At 51.5% G+C, this 15,186-nt stretch overlaps 2 protein-coding genes across 3 annotated transcripts in view; one reads left to right on the forward strand and one right to left on the reverse strand.

The window, feature by feature from the left end:
* Nucleotides 1-6,492, forward strand: part of UBE2L6 (ubiquitin conjugating enzyme E2 L6) — an 18,365-nt gene extending 11,873 nt beyond the window's left edge. For both annotated transcript variants that reach the window (XM_026449504.2, XM_026449505.2), the window contains exons 3-4: nt 2,149-2,335; nt 4,932-6,492. In XM_026449504.2, coding sequence (XP_026305289.1) covers nt 2,149-2,335; nt 4,932-5,083 — 339 coding nt within the window. In that variant the 3' untranslated portion in view covers nt 5,084-6,492. The remainder of the gene's footprint in view (nt 1-2,148; nt 2,336-4,931) is intronic.
* Nucleotides 5,867-13,395, reverse strand: SMTNL1 (smoothelin like 1). The gene is made up of 7 exons (XM_026449506.2): nt 12,658-13,395; nt 12,278-12,410; nt 12,116-12,167; nt 10,002-10,157; nt 9,692-9,806; nt 9,387-9,538; nt 5,867-6,030 (listed from the first exon to the last, which is right to left on the reverse strand). The coding sequence occupies exons 1-7, from the start codon at nt 13,393-13,395 to the stop codon at nt 5,886-5,888; spliced, it is 1,491 nt and encodes a 496-aa protein (XP_026305291.2). The 3' UTR covers nt 5,867-5,885.
* Nucleotides 13,396-15,186: the final 1,791 nt, after the last annotated feature.

Consider the following 15,186-nt stretch of genomic DNA (forward strand, 5'->3'; position numbering starts at 1 on the left):
TTTTTTTTTTTTTTTTGAGATGGAGTTTTGCTCTTATTGCCCAGGCTGGAGTGCAAGGCTGTGATCTCTGCTCACCACAGCGTCGGCCTCCCAGGTTCAACTTCCACTTCTCGGTTCCTGCCTCCGCCTCCTGTGTAGCGGGTATTATAGGCACACGCCACCATGCGCAGCTAATTTTGTATTTTTAGTAGAGACAGGGTTTCTCCATGTTGGTCAGGCTGGTCTTGAACTGCCGACCTCAGGTGATCCACCCACCTTGCACTCCCAAAGTGCTGGGATTACAGGCATGAGCCATCGCGCCCGGCCTAGTTACTCCATCTCTTATCTCAGTGCGCTCAAGGTCACCATGATTTCTGTTTTGCCCATTAAGGAGGAGGAGCTCTGAAAATCTTGACTCTCTGCTAATAGTTGACGCTAATAATTGTGAGTTTTTATACCTATTGTAGTAACTGATACATATGTAGTACTTGCCATGTGCCAGGCGCTGTTCTAAATCCTTGGCATAAATTAAATCATCTCATCCTTCCATATGCCTTATGAAGAAGCTTATTATTATTGTCATATGGAAGCATGGAGAGGTGAAGTTACTTGCTCAAGATCACATTGCTAGTGAGTGTCAGAGCCGAGTCACACCCAGGCACGGTGGCTCCGGAGTCTGTGTGACCCCCATACTCTGTTGCCCAGGCTAATGCACGTCAAGTCCTTAGCACAGGACAGCACAGATAGGCGCTCAGAAAAGTGTTCAGGTCGCTCAAAGTCTAGAGGGTCTTCTCTTGGCTCCTTGCAGCTCCCAACCCCTCGGTCACTCCAGCCCCTGAGTTTGTTTTTAATCATGGTAAAATACACATAACACAATTTACTGTCTTAACCGTTTTTAAGTATACAGTTCAGTGTCATTAAATAGGATTACAGCTGGGCATGGTGGCTCATGCCTGTAATTCCAGCACTTTGGGAGGCCAAGGTGGAAGGATTGCTTGAGGCCAGGAGTTCAAGACCAGCCCTGGCAACATAGTGAGACCCTATCAAAAAATTTTAAAAATTATCCAGGTGTAGGGGTGGGCTCCTGTAGTACCAGCTACTCAGGAGGCTGAGGTGGGAGGATCACTGGAGCCCAGAAGTTTGCGATTACAGTGAGCAGTGATAATGCCACTGCACTCCAGCCTGGATGACAGAGCGAGGCCCTGCTTCAGGAAACAAACAAACCACCATGGTTGCACAACCATCACCACCGTTCATCTCTAGAACTTTTTGTCTACCTGTACTGAAACTCTGTACCCTTCAGTAACTCCCCATTCCTTTCTTTCCCCAGCACCTGGTGACCACTTTACTATTTCGTTTCTGTGAATTTGACTATTCTAGGTGCTGCACTTCAGTGGTATCTTGCAATTTCTGTCCTTTTTTGTCTAGCTTATTTCCCTTAGCATAGTGTCTTCAAGGTTCATCCAGGTTGTAGCATATATCAGAATTTCTTTCCTTTTGAGGCTAAATAATACTCCATTGTGTGTATATGCCATGCTTTGTTGATTGATCCACTTGGTTTGCTTTCACCTTTTGGCTGCTAGAAACATTGGTATACAAATACCTGTTTGCTTTCAGTTCTTTGGGTATCTACCCAGAAGTAGAACTGCTGGATCATATGGTGATTCAGTGTCTAATCTTTGGAGAAATGGCCATACTGTTTTCCACTGCAGCTGCACCATTGTATTTTCCTAAGTTCCTGAGTTCTTAGGATTTCCTCATTTTCTCCATTTCCTCACCCCCATTCTAATGTTCTAAGAAAGGATGTTCCATCCTTTTCTTCCATAATCTCAGAAACTCTTGAAAGCTGAGATGGTCCTTAGAGCTCATCTAGTCCATCTTTATCCACTTTACAAATGAGGAAACTGAAGCCTAGAGGTGGGAAGTGGCTCAACCATGGTCACACAGCAAGAGCCAGGATCAGACTTCTCTGCCTCCCAGGCCAGTGCCCTTTGGTGATTTCACATTTTCACTAATCCATGACTCAGTTGTCAAATGAATACAGGTGCTGTGCAGATCCTGGCTCATGTTTCCCCCTGGGAGTGAAGCAGAGGATGCCTAGGACCCTGGGAAGGGGGCAGGAAGGGAAGAAAACCAGACCGGAACTTGACCCCTTTTCTCTCTGCACAGGACCAACCTCCCTACCACCTCAAAGCCTTCAACCTGTGCATCAGCTTCCCGCCTGAGTATCCGTTCAAGCCTCCCACGATCAAATTCACAACCAAGATCTACCACCCCAACGTGGACGAGAGCGGATATGTTTGCCTGCCCATCATCAGCAGTGAGAATTGGAAGCCTTGCACCAAGACTTGCCAAGGTGGGGCTGGGCTTTACCCGGAGGAGGGACTGATACTGGGTAGAGATTACTGGAATTGGGGTTCACAGACTTATTCTGAGCTTGAAAAGCCCCGAAGAGAGGAGGTAAAAATTGTGAGTCTTGGCTGAACTTACTATGAGATAGAAGGGATGCTTCCTGGACAGACTGACCTCCTCCTGCCTCTGTTCCTATACCTGGGCAGTTGTGACAGAGGAACATTGCTGTGGTTCACGAGACAGGCAGCTTGGCTGTACAGGGAAGGGCTCGGGATACGAAAGCCCGCTGTTCCCTCTGTGGACTTTGGGCAAGTTTTCATTCCTTTCTGGGACTCGGTGTCCTAAATGACAGTGGAGGGAACTGGCCTCATAATGATAATAGCTGTCACTTGACTGAGCACTTTCAGCACTGTGCTAAGAACATCACGTGCGGACTTCATTTTCATTTCCTCCACAACCCGGTGAGGTAGTGTTGTCGTTAGCCTTGTTGAATAGACCCGGACATTTGAGGCATGTGAGAGGCGAAGTGGTTGCCTAAGGTCATACAGGTGGCAAACGGCAGCACTTGGCTGAGTCGCGAGCCACATGTGACTGTTGCAACTGAGGAACTCAATCCTTTTCCTTTTTTTTTTTTTTTTTTTTTGAGACGGAGTCTCGCTCTGTCGCCCAGGCTGGAGTGCAGTGGCGGATCTCAGCTCACTGCAAGCTCCGCCTCCTGGGTTTACGCCATTCTCCTGCCTCAGCCTCCCGAGTAGCTGGGACTACAGGCGCCCGCCACCTCGCCCGGCTAGTTTTTTTGTATTTTTTTAGTAGAGATGGGGTTTCACTGTGTTAGCCAGGATGGTCTCGATCTCCTGACCTCGTGATCCGCCCGCCTCGGCCTCCCAAAGTGCTGGGATTACAGGCTTGAGCCACCGCGCCCGGCCTCTTTTCCTTTTTTAAGACGGAGTCTCACTCTGTCACCTAGGCTGGAGTGCAGTGGTGCGATCTCGGCTCACTGCAACCTCTGCCTCCCGGGTTCAGGCGATTCTCCGGCCTCAGCTTCTCGAGTAGCTGGAATTACAGGTGTGTGCCACCACATCCAGCTAATTTTGTATTTTTAGTAGAGAGGGGTTTTGCCATTTTAGCCAGGCTGGTCTCGAACTCCTGACCTCAGGCGATCTGCCTATCTCGGCCTCCCAGAGTGCTGGAATTACAGGTGGCACTGCGCCTGGCTGGAACTCAATTCTTAATTGTACTTAATTTTAATTCTTTTTTTTTTTTTTTCTTTTGAGACACGGTCTGTCTCTACTGCCCAGGCAGTTAGTTCAATGGTGCGATCTTGGCTCACTGCAACCTCTGCCTCCTGGGCTCAAGCCATCCTCCCACCTCAGCCTCCCGAGTAACTGGGACTACAGGAGCATACCACTACACCTGGCTAATTTTTGTATGTTTTGTAGAGACCAGGTTTTGCCATGTTGCCCAGGCTGGTCTCAAACTCATGAGTTCAAGCCATCCACCCATCTTGGCCTCCCAAAGTGCTGGGATCACAGGTGTGAGCCACCGTGCCTGGCCTGATTTTGATTCATTTAAATTTAGATGCCTGCGGCCGGGCGCGGTGGCTCAAGCCTGTAATCCCAGCACTTTGGGAGGCCGAGACGGGCGGATCACGAAGTCAGGAGATCGAGACCATCCTGGATAACATGGTGAAACCCCATCTCTACTAAAAACTACAAAAAACTAGCCGGGCGAGGTGGCGGCGCCTATAGTCCCAGCTACCCGGGAGGCTGAGGCAGGAGAATGGTGTGAACCCGGGAGGCGGAGCTTGCAGTGAGCTGAGATCCAGCCACAGCACTCCAGCCTGGGCTACAGAGCGAGACTCCGTCTCAAAAAAAATAAAATAAAATAAAAATAAATAAATAAATAAATAAATAAATAAATAAATTTAGATGCCTGCATGTGGCTAATGGTTACCATATTGAACAGCGCAGCTCTAGAGCCTGTGACTGAGTCAGTGTGCAATCCTCCACCTGGACCCCCTCAGGAGTTTTTAACTCAGGAAACAAAAGTCCTTAGGTTGGTGGGAGTGGGAGCAGGGAGAGGAGTGGTGCTTGGATGAGCTTCAGGGGGTCTGGGAACTGTCTGTTTTGCACGTGGAGTGTGCATCTGTCTCAGGAGATGGGCTGCTACCTTCACCAGGTTCCCAAAGGCATCTGTGAAAGATGAAGAGCCAGGGGGCCATGGTGGTTTTCAGTCTTTAGCCTTAGACCCCTTTTGCCCAAGGAAAAGTTTATTTGGACTATCCATACAATGGAGGAAAACAGAGTAGTTTTTGTTGAAATGGGGATAAGACCCAGAAACCTCACTTATTTCAGTGGCTCCCATGATGAAGAGCTTCTCTGAAGCCATGGAATGTAGTTGTTTGAAAACCACTGATGTAATCAGTCAAGGTCTTGGGTGTCACCAACCAGGAATGAGCGGGGTGTTTGATCTGGTCGTAGAGTCATCCTAAGAGATGGAACCTTTCCTCCAAGGAGTGGGTGTGGAGTGTCAAGGCATTGGGAGTGGGCAGCCATGACCCCCTTCCCTCTGCCCTGATGTCCTGGCCTGTCTCTTCCCAGTGCTGGAGGCCCTGAATGTGCTAGTGAATAGACCGAATATCAGGGAGCCCCTGCGACTGGACCTCGCTGACCTGCTGACAGAGAATCCGGAGCTGTTCAGAAAGAATGCTGAAGAGTTCACCCTCCAATATGGAGTGGACCGGCCCTCCTAACTCATGTTCTGACCCTCTGTGCACTGGATCCTTGGCATGGTGGATGGACATACCTCATGGACTGAGGCCAGAGCCCCCTATGGCCCATTCCCCACTCATTTTTTCTTTCTTAGGTTGTTAGTCATTCGTGTGTGTGTGTGTGTGTGTGTGTGTGGTGGAGGGAAGGGAGCTGTGAGTGTGTGTTGTGTGTGGACTCACACACAGCTCTTGCCCTGCAGTCCCCTTACCTGAGAAGTGTGGAAAGAGGGGAATATAACCAGAAGGAGTGCCACCAGAGTCAAAATGGAAGTTTGTTTTTTATTTTTGGTGACCACTTACTGAACACTTGAGTGGCAGGCAGGACGGGGCAAAGCTTTTTGCCCTTTTCATGATCTCATTTGACTCTCGCAACACCTTCATAAGGTTGCAACTCCCAGTATCCCCTTTCAGCCTGTAAACTGAGGCCCAGAGAGGTTAACTGTATGGCCCAGTGTCACACAGCTGGTTAGTGGTAAGACCCAGGCCATTGTCCTTTCCCAGACACCCTGCACAGTTATTGATACCTCAGCAGGTGAGGAAACCCCTGTGTCCAGAGTTTATTATCCCAGAGTGCAGACAGACGTTCCTGGGCCAAGTATGGAGCGGGCACTGAGGGGCCAGAGAGGATTTTACAAAAGTACTTTTAATGCAGTTAAAACCAACGCCACATGCCCTTGCCTGAGCCCCTGGCTCTGGTGCCTCCATGGAGCAGAAGGGAGCCCCCGGGCCACAGCTGGTGAGCTGGGCACCCTGCCCATCTCTGCCCGCAGAGCCAGTCACCTCCTCATTTCTTCTTGGTCTTCACCAGTCCTTTCTGCACGAGGCTGCGGTACAGCTCCTGGATGTAGGTGTAGACGCACTTGGAGTCAGGCACAGCCAACCGCACCATGTCATCCACGTCCAGCAGCTGAGCACAGTCAGCCAGTTTCCTAAGGAATGGGGTAGAATGAGGAGCAGAAGGTCAAAGGTGAAGGAAATGGGAGTAAGGGGATGGGTGCGGGCAGCCCAGCAACGATGAAGCTCATAGGATGGGCTGGGATGTTGGAGCTGGGAGATCATCTAAGCCAATCATCCCATTATATAGATGAGATAACTGAGGCCACAGCAGAGTTAAGACAAACCCAGGCCAGGTGCCATGGCTTCCTTTAGCTGTGATACTCCTATAGGTAGGTCACAGGATGTAGACAGGTAACGCCAAAGCCAAGCCCAGTGAATACTTCAATAATGAGTTTGAGGCCAGGCATAGTGGCTCACACCTGTAATCCCAGCACTTTGGGAGGCCATTGCGGGAGGATCCCTTGAGCTCAGTAGTTCGAGACCAGCCTGGACAACCTAGTGAGACCTTTTTGGAGAATGGGAGCTTCTCAAAAAAATAAAAACAAAAATTACAATAATAGAAGACTCAAACCCAGCTGGGTCTGATTCCAAAACCCACATTTTCATTGCACTTCTTGTCCTCACCTGGGAGCAGGACCCTCTGGTATCTAGTTCTACATTAACCCACCACTTTCACATGTGTGTGTATCTGTCCTCTGGAACCGGGGAACTTCTGTTAGGCCAGGCCCCTCAGGAAGAACTTAAAGGGGCCGGGCGCAGGGGCTCATGCCTGTAATCCCAGCACTTTGGGAGGCTAAAGCAGGTGGATCACCTGAGGTCAGGAGTTCGAGACCAGCCTGGCAACATGGTGAAAGTCCATCTCTACAAAAAATTTAAAAATTAGCTGGGCATGGTGGTGGGCACCTGTAATCCCAGCTACTCGGGAGGCTGAGGCATGAGAATCACTCAAACCCAGCAGGCGGAGGTTGCAGTAAGCTGAGATCACACCACTGCACTCTAGCCTAGGCGACAGAGTGACATTCTGTTTCAAAAAAGAAAAAAAAAAAGATAAAGGACAGAAACCAAATCCTAGCCAGAGTCCTGGCTTGCAGCTGCAGCATCTCCAGGAGCATCATTCATTCAGTCTCTATGTATTTATCAGGAGTGTATTATGTGCCAGGCCCTCTTCCAGGCTCTGAGAATTCATCAGTGAATAAAACTAAAACTTCCGCAGTCATGGCATGGAAATTCTTGTGGCGGGAGACAGTAAGCAACACACAAAGTAGGTGGTACATCAGATGGTGAGAGGTGCTAAGGAGGAAAATAAGGCAGGAAGGGACACAGGGTATATTCTTATGTTGGAGGAGATCTGGTATTTTTTATTTATTTTTAATGTATTTATTTATTTTTCAGATGGAGTCTTGCTCTGTTGCCCAGGCTGCAGTGCAGTGGGGAGATTTCAGCTCACTGCAACCTCTGCTTCCCAGGTTCAAGCGATTCTCCTGCCTCAGCCTCCCAAGTAGCTGGGATTACAGGTGTGTGCCACCACGCCTGGCGAATTTTTGTATTTTTAGTAGAGACAAGGTTTCACCATGTTGGCCAGGCTGATCTCAAACTCCTGACCTCAAGTGATCCACACGCCTCGGCCTCCTTAAAGTGCTGGGATTACAGGTGTGAGCCACGGCACCCAGCTGTGGTATTTTTTAATAGGGTGCTCAGGGTAGGCCTCTTAGAGTAAGTCATATGCACATCTGGGGAAGGGAGTCCAGGCAGAGGAAACAGCAGGTGCAGGGGCTCCGGGGCAGGAATGCTTGGAGTGTTTCAGGAGCTGCTGGCACTTGGCAACAAGTCCTCTTTTTCTAACTTCGCAGCTGTCCTTTGGGGCTCTGTGACACCACTGGCTTTGCTGAGTCCGATAATCTGAGCTAATCAGTGTTGAGGCCTCACGCCAATCTCATGCTTTATCAGACGCTTCCCCCTGGACGTTCTCATAGACTCCTTCCCTCCATCCTCAGCCAGCAGAAGAGGAAGCGGAGACTCAGAGTGTTTTGGTGGTTTGCCTAAGGCCAAAGTGAGCAACACAACCCCGGGGGCCTGTCTGACACCTCTGGCATCCTTATTCTGAAGCTGGGTCTCAGCAGTCCCTGCCTACCAAAGCCAGCCATAGGTGCTGGCATAGGAGAAACCAGGGCCCCAGTGGAAATCCTCCCTTGGGGCTGAGACTGCAGGGCCAAAATCCACGCTGGACTGGGAGCCGTGGGAAGGACACACACTGGAGGATTTTGGACAACGGGACAAACTCCCTGCAACCAATGCAGTGCCCCATGGTTGTGGGTTAGGATGCTGTCCCTCTGTGTGGGAGAGGCAAAGCCTTCATTCCCATTGAGCCTGGGGAGTGGGTGGGGAAGGGCTCCGCCACCGGGGGGGGGGGGGGGGGGGGGGCTTCGGCATTGGCCACTCCCTCCCCTCATCCCCGGACTCCATGGGAATCGGAGGAGAGTTCTGGAACAGGCAGTGGGGTGTGATGGCTGTGGCAGACACTGTTTCCTCTTCACACTGAATCTTTACAGCAAGTCCTGTGATGTGGGGCCTCTAGAGAGGCTAAGACAGCTGGCCAGAGTCACAGAGCTAGGGAGGAGGAGGCGGGATTCAAACCCAGGCACCTCAGCTTCTATTCTCCTCCCTCCTTCTCCACACATCCCCACGACCTCCTGGGCTTTCAGCTGCCTGATGCCTCCTGTTGGCCTGTCATTGTCATCTGATGACTCCTCCCACCTTCCAGCGGCTCTGCCTGGCTCAGAACCAGAGTCCAGGCAGCTGCAGGAGCAGGGCAGTGGTTCACAGCCTGCAGTTCAGGAGCACTTGGTCAGCGCAGAGCTGCCTGCCCTTCTGATATTCACTTAGAGTTGTAAATCCATACTGCAAGTTTCCCTTTCATTTTTTAAAATTGTAGGGATGTTTTGTTTGTTTTGTTTGGTTTTTTTTTTTGAGACAAGGTCTTGCTCTGTCACCCAAGCTAGAGTGTAGTGACTCAATCATGGCTCATTGCAGCCTTGACTTCCTGAGCCCAAGTGATCCTCCCATCTCAGTCTCCCGAGCAGCTGGGACCACAGGTATCCACCACCATGCCCAGCTAATTCTTTGATTTTTTGTAGAGATGGGGGTCTCACTATGTTGCCCCGGCTGGTCTGGAACGCCTGGCCTCAAGCGATTCTCCTGCCTCAGCCTCCCAAAGTGCTGGGATTATACAAGTAAGCCACTGCACTTGACCTAAGCAGAGATTTTTGTCTGTTTCACCCACTGCTGTATCCCCAGAGCCTGAAACAGTGCCTGGCCCTCAAAAAATGTCTGTTGGGTACATGAATGTGTGGCACCAGCATCAGTTTAATTGCCTCACTACTCAACCCCTGTGAATCCAGTCCTCGCCTAGGATCCCATCCAGCTCTGCCAGCCCATGGCTGTGGCTTACTCTGCTGTGGAGAAGGCCAGGGTGAAGTTGTGCCGGCGCTTCGTGGGGTCCAGCTCTGTGTAGTCAAAGGCGTCAGGGAAGAACTTGTGGATGAGGGCACAGAAGGCCATGCCACTGCTCCAGCTGGAGGAGAAGTTCTGGATGTCCACGTGCTATGGCAGGCAGGGCACAGGGGAGGCCTCAGTGAGCCTCAGCCAGATGGTCTGGACTTGGCCCCCTTCCCACCCTCCCACCTTTTGGGGTTTGCACCACTCGAACCCTCCCTGGACCCCTGCCTCACCCATGCAGCTCTGTCCCATGCCCACCTCGTATTTTTTTGTCATGGCTCGGCACCACTCCAAGAGCATGTTCTTGACACCACCAATGGCTGCCCCGGCTGCCTTAGTGTTCCGGAACAGGGCTGTAGGGCCAGACGCTGCCCTGTGAGGGGAGAGGGGTGCAAGGCCAAGCCAGAGAGGCAGGAGGCCATGAAGGGCCCCACTGGGAGGATCCCCAGCCCTCAGGTGTCATTCCTCCTGCCTTGGTCTGGGCTGTTCCCACAGCCCCTGAGGCTACCCTCCCACCAACCTAGGGTTCCTATGGGAAAACCCAGTTCAGCCCCGGCCTGTGTCCTACCCGCCAAACTTGTCCACGATGGCTTTGCGGTTCTGTGCTCGGGGCCCCCGGGGCCGAGCAGGGGCTGATACCCTGCGCTCTGGTGCCTTCTCCTTCTTCTCCCCTGAGGGAGGGGACTCGGGGGGACTCTGGGGCACATCGCTGGGTGAAGACTCACTATATGGAGAAGTCCAAAGAAGCATGAGAGAGGCTGGGACCAGCACTGCAGGACGCAGGGAGGGGGCTGTGGGGCTGGAGGGTGGGCGGCACTGCAGTCTAAAGGGGTGTGTGCAGTTGTTACACACATTTTTTCTGTGCCCAGCACTGGGAGAACATTGAGAAGGAATCGTGAGTCTCGGGCTAACCTGGAGGAGCATGTGGTCTGGTGAGGACATGTGGGTAGAGCTAGGACACATCTGAGGTCTGACCTGAGTTTGGAACCTGGCTTTGCTTCTTTTTTTTTTTTTTTTTTTTTTTTTTTGAGACAGAGCTTTGCTCTTGTTGCCCAGGCTGGAGTGCAGTGGCATGATCTTGGCTCACTGCAACCTCCACCTCCCGGGTTCAAGCAATTCTCCTGCCTCAACCTCCCAAGTAGCTGGTATTACAGGTGCCCACCACCACACCCAGCTAATTTTTGTATTATTAGTAGAGATGGGATTGCGCCATGTTGGCCAGGCTGGTCTCGAACTCCTGACCTCAGATGATCTGCCCACCTCAGCCTCCTAAAGTGCTGGGATTACAGGTGAGCGCCACCGCACTCGGCACAGCTTTGCCTCTTATTTGCTGTGTGATTTTGGGATTGTCACATCGTTTGAGCCTTAGCTTCCTCATCTGTAAAATGAGAACAAGAATACCTACCTGTCCTATGTAAGAAGGTGAATGTAAAGCATCCAGTAGTGCCTGCTCAGTGACTATTCACTGGTTATCTTTCTCTAAGAAAGGGACAAGGAGGCCGGGCACGGTGGCTCATGCCTGTAATCCCAGCACTTTGGGAGGCCAAGATGGGTGGATCACCTGAGATCAGGAGTTCAAAACCAACCTGGCCAACATGGTGAAACCCCGCCTCTAGTAAAACTACAAAAATTAGCCGGGCGTGGTGGCACGCACATGTAATCCCAGCTACTCAGCATGCTGAGGCAGGAGAATAGCTGGAACCCGGGAGGCAGTTTGCAGTGACCTGAGATCGCGCCATTGCACTCCAGCCTGGGCTACAGAGCAAGACTCTATCACAAAAAAAAAAAAAAAAGGGAGGACAAGGAGGCAGATTTCAGCTCCATATAATTCCTCTAATGACTGAAGTTGTGCAATGGCAAGCATAAGCCTCTTATTTTATCCAGCACCTGCCACGGACCAGTCACTGGGCTAAAGTGCTTTGCACTTGTTACTCATTGAAGCCTGAGAATAATCCTACGAGGTAGATACAATTGGTACGCCCACTTCACAGATGAGAAGAGGTTCAGTGACGTGGCCAAGGTCACACAGCTGGTACATGGCAGAATCACTATCCCAACTCAGGCTTTCTGATCATGCTTTTTGGGTGACTGGCACCATGGACACGTTCAGCTGAAAGATAAGGAGCTCCTGTGAAGTGTCAGGGATGCCGCAGGGCAGACTTCAGCCATAACCATGGGAAGTGGACCAGGTATCCTTCGTGTTCCTTCGTGTTGTTTTTTTTTTTTTAGAATGTCTTGCTTTGTCACCCAGGCTGAAGTGCAATGGCACGATCTCGGCTCACTACAACCTCCGCCTCCCGGGTTCAAGTAGTTATCCTGCCTCAGCCTCCCAAGTAGATGGGATTACAGGCACCCAACACCATGCTCAGCTAATTTTTGTATTTTTGGTAGAGACAGGGTTTCACCATGTTGGCCAGGCTGGTCTCAAACTCCTGACCTCAGGTGATCTGCCCACTTTGACCTCCAAAAGTGCCAGGATTACAGGCGTGAGCCACTGTGCCCCGCTATGCCCCTGGCTTCTTTGGTTTCCTGGGCTCTGCCCTGGGAGAGGAAGCTGAATGCCAGGAATCCTGGAATATCTTGAAATCAGGTGCTGGAGGAGCCCAGACTGAGGTGATGGTGGATGCTGAGGGAAGCAGGAGGTAGGGGAATTGGAGCTGGAGCCCCAGAGTTTGACATTACCTGGCTGAAGGACTGGTCTCTGCAGAAGCTACGGAGTCTGGACCCAACCCATCTGGAGGAAAGGCAAAGGAGGGAGGGGAGCTGGGGCTATCCATGACATGTTCCCTGCTCCCTCCCGCAGGTGCCCCTGCGGCATCCTGTGGGCTCTGGGTTCTCACTCACCTGTGCTGAGGTTGTGCCCCTCCCCCGTGGGGCTCTCAGGCCACTCCTCTGGGGAGCTGGGAAGCACCCCTGCCCCTCCCTCTGGCTCTTTTTCCACGTCCTGCTCCTGCTCTTCACTGGGACTGCCTGGCTCCTGGAATGAGCATGATCTGTGTGAGCTCTTGGTCACACAGCACCTGCCCTGGCTTCGAGGACTTCAGAAAGATCTGAAAGGCAGTCTGGGACTACGGTGCTGCACCCCTTGTCCCCACTCCCCGGCCCTGGGCTCTGGAAATCATCAGGAGGAAGACCAGACTTTCCCAACTGACTGAAGCAGAGGGGACTTGTTTCCAGGAGCAGGAGATGACAGAGCCTCCTTCCCCCTTTCCTGCCTCACTCACTGCCTCCTCCGCCTCCTCCACTTCCTCCTTTGCATCAGCCTCCTTTGTTGTATCGTGTTTGGCCTCCTCTTTCCCATCGGACTCCTTGGGTTCAGCCTTAGCCTCATCCTCCACAACAGCCTTCTTCTGCGATTCAGCCTTGGCCTCTTCGTCACTAGCCTTCTCCTTGGGTTCAGTGCTGCGCTCCTCCCTCTGGCCTGTCTCCTTCTGAGAGGCTGTCTTGGCCTCCTCCTCCTCAACAGTTGCCTTAGGTTCAGGCTTGTCTCTGTCGTTGGCATCGGCTTTCTGCCCAGATTCAGGTTTGGCCTCTTTCTCCTCCGCCTTCTGCTTCTCAGAGGCCGGCACGCTCTCCTCCTTTTCCTCAGCCTCCTTGGGTTCAGATTTGGTCTCTTCTTTCCTGCCAGTCATCTCCTGAGAAGCCGCAGTGGTCTCTTCCTTCTCACCATTCTCCTCTTTAAGTTCAGCCTCAGCATCCTCTTTCCCACCAGCCTCCCTCTGAGATTCCACCTTGACCTCATCTAATCCATTTGCTTCCCCCTGGAGTTCCGCTGAAATGCCATCCTCAGCTGGTGCCTTTTCCTGCTTTCCTGCCTCGGCAGGAGGCCCCTCATTGATGGCCTTTCCAGCTGTGCCTTTGGTCTCCTCTGCAGGGGCTCCACCTCCTGACATCTCAGGGTTGTCTGCAACTGGGGAGACGGTGGTCCCATCCTCAGAGGGCTTCCCTTCCTTCTGCTCCATCTCTGGAAAGAGAAGACAAGCAGACCTGGTCATGCCCCATCCCAGCATGAGGTGAAGACCCCATCCTCAGAGAGCTCTGGTCTGGGAGTCAGGAGGTCCGTGGTTCAGTCTTGGCTCCTACCCGGATATGAGACCCAGGCCTGAAGGACAGAGAAGTGCTTGCCCAAAGCTGGGATGGTTGGGCTACATTGACATGACGTTGGATGGTGTTCACCTGATGCCCCTCTGTAGGTTCTGGCTTTGGCTTTAAAGAACATTGAATCACATAATGCCTTTTCAGTCATGTTGCCTCTTTTTGATGAAGCCACTGAGGTGGTCACAATTTTATTGTATTAGTTATTTTTTGAGAGGGGGTCTTGCTCTGTCATCCAGGCTGGAGTGCAGGAGTACAATCTCAGGTCACTGCAACCTCTGCCTCCTGGGGTCAGGTGATCCTCCAACCTCAGCCTCCTGAGTAGCTGGGACTACAGGTGCTCACTACCACACTTGGCTAATTTTTGTATTTTTTTGTAGAGAAGGGGTTTTGCCATGTTGCCCAGGCTGGTCTCGAACTCCTGAGCTCAAACAATCCACCTGCCTCGGCCTCCCAAGGTTCTGGGATTACAAGCATGAGCAGTGCCTGGTCACAATTTTATACTGGCATCCTAGAACACCTGTGGAACAATTGCTACTCTCCCCTGAGAGCCTAGGCAAGCAGAAGTATCTAGATAGAATTGAATAACACCATTTTGTTTCCATTGTATTTATTTTTACAGTTACCTTCTATTTCTGGTAAGTGATGTTGAGTTTCCATTTCCAACAGTGATACAGTGTCTTTTAAAAATACATTTACTGAATTTAAAAATAAGTTGATTCAAAGGAAGCCATTCAGGAAACTGGAATATAGGTGGTGCAGATGTAGCAAAATCATAAAGGTGGTGTATAAAAATGGCTGAAATGGCCGGGCGCGGTGGCTCAAGCCTGTAATCTCAGCACTTTGGGAGGCCGAGACGGGCAGATCACGAGGTCAGGAGGTCGAGACCATCCTGGCTAACATGCTGAAACCCTGTCTCTACTAAAAAATACAAAAAACTAGCCGGGCGAGGTGGCAGGCGCCTGTAGTCCCAGCTACTTGGGAGGCTGAGGCAGGAGAATGGCGTGAACCCGGGAGGCGGAGCTTGCAGTGAGCTGAGATCCGGCCACTGCACTCCAGCCTGGGCGACAGAGCGAGACTCTGTCTCAAAAAAAAAAAAAAAAGAAAAAGAAAAAAAAAAAAGGCTGAAATTTAGGAACCCCAGGGCCAGCTGGTCTCTGGAGCCTTGCCAGCTCTGCCAGCCTATGGTTTTTGGAAAAGGTGGACCTGGGCGAAGAAGTGTTTCCTTGAGTGAAGAATGAAGCTGTACTTTCCCTGGCTTCTGCTTGGCAACCTGACCCTCCTACTGCCCCCAGAAAGCATGCGGGCAGATCATGACATCTTAACTCGGAGTTTCCTATGTAAGTACTGTATATACCGGAGGATCTACAAAACAGGTGTGTAGGGGCCTCGGGTTAGCTCCTTCATGCCCCTGCCCTTCTTGGGGGGTGTAGTTACAAAGGAAACAATCCCCAAATAGGGCTCAGGGCATGACTCAGGCAGTAAGAAAAGTGGACACTCCTGTCACGCACTAAAAATACCCCTTGCCCTTGGCAGTACCATCTTTCTCAGTGATAGTACCGAGGGCACCTGGGTAAATGGGCAGAGGACAGGAGGCAAGAAGACGGACAGGGCTCTGTTCCCACCACCCACTTGGGTCTTACCTAGAGTCCTGGGGT

The sequence above is a fragment of the Piliocolobus tephrosceles genome, chromosome 13 (genome assembly GCF_002776525.5).
Source record: "Piliocolobus tephrosceles isolate RC106 chromosome 13, ASM277652v3, whole genome shotgun sequence".
Taxonomy (NCBI): Eukaryota; Metazoa; Chordata; class Mammalia; order Primates; family Cercopithecidae; genus Piliocolobus; species Piliocolobus tephrosceles.

What these genes read in the sequence shown, in the direction of transcription:
- SMTNL1 (XM_026449506.2), bottom strand. Translation starts at nt 13,395, where the DNA reads ATGGAGCAGAAGGAAGGGAAGCCCTCTGAGGATGGGACCACCGTCTCC. An exon ending in GAGACCAGTCCTTCAGCCAG is followed by an intron (nt 10,158 to 12,115) that starts GTAATGTCAAAC and finishes TTCTCCATATAG; the next exon opens with TGAGTCTTCACCCAGCGATG. An exon ending in CTGGCCTTCTCCACAGCAGA is followed by an intron (nt 6,031 to 9,386) that starts GTAAGCCACAGC and finishes CCCATTCCTTAG; the next exon opens with GAAACTGGCTGACTGTGCTC.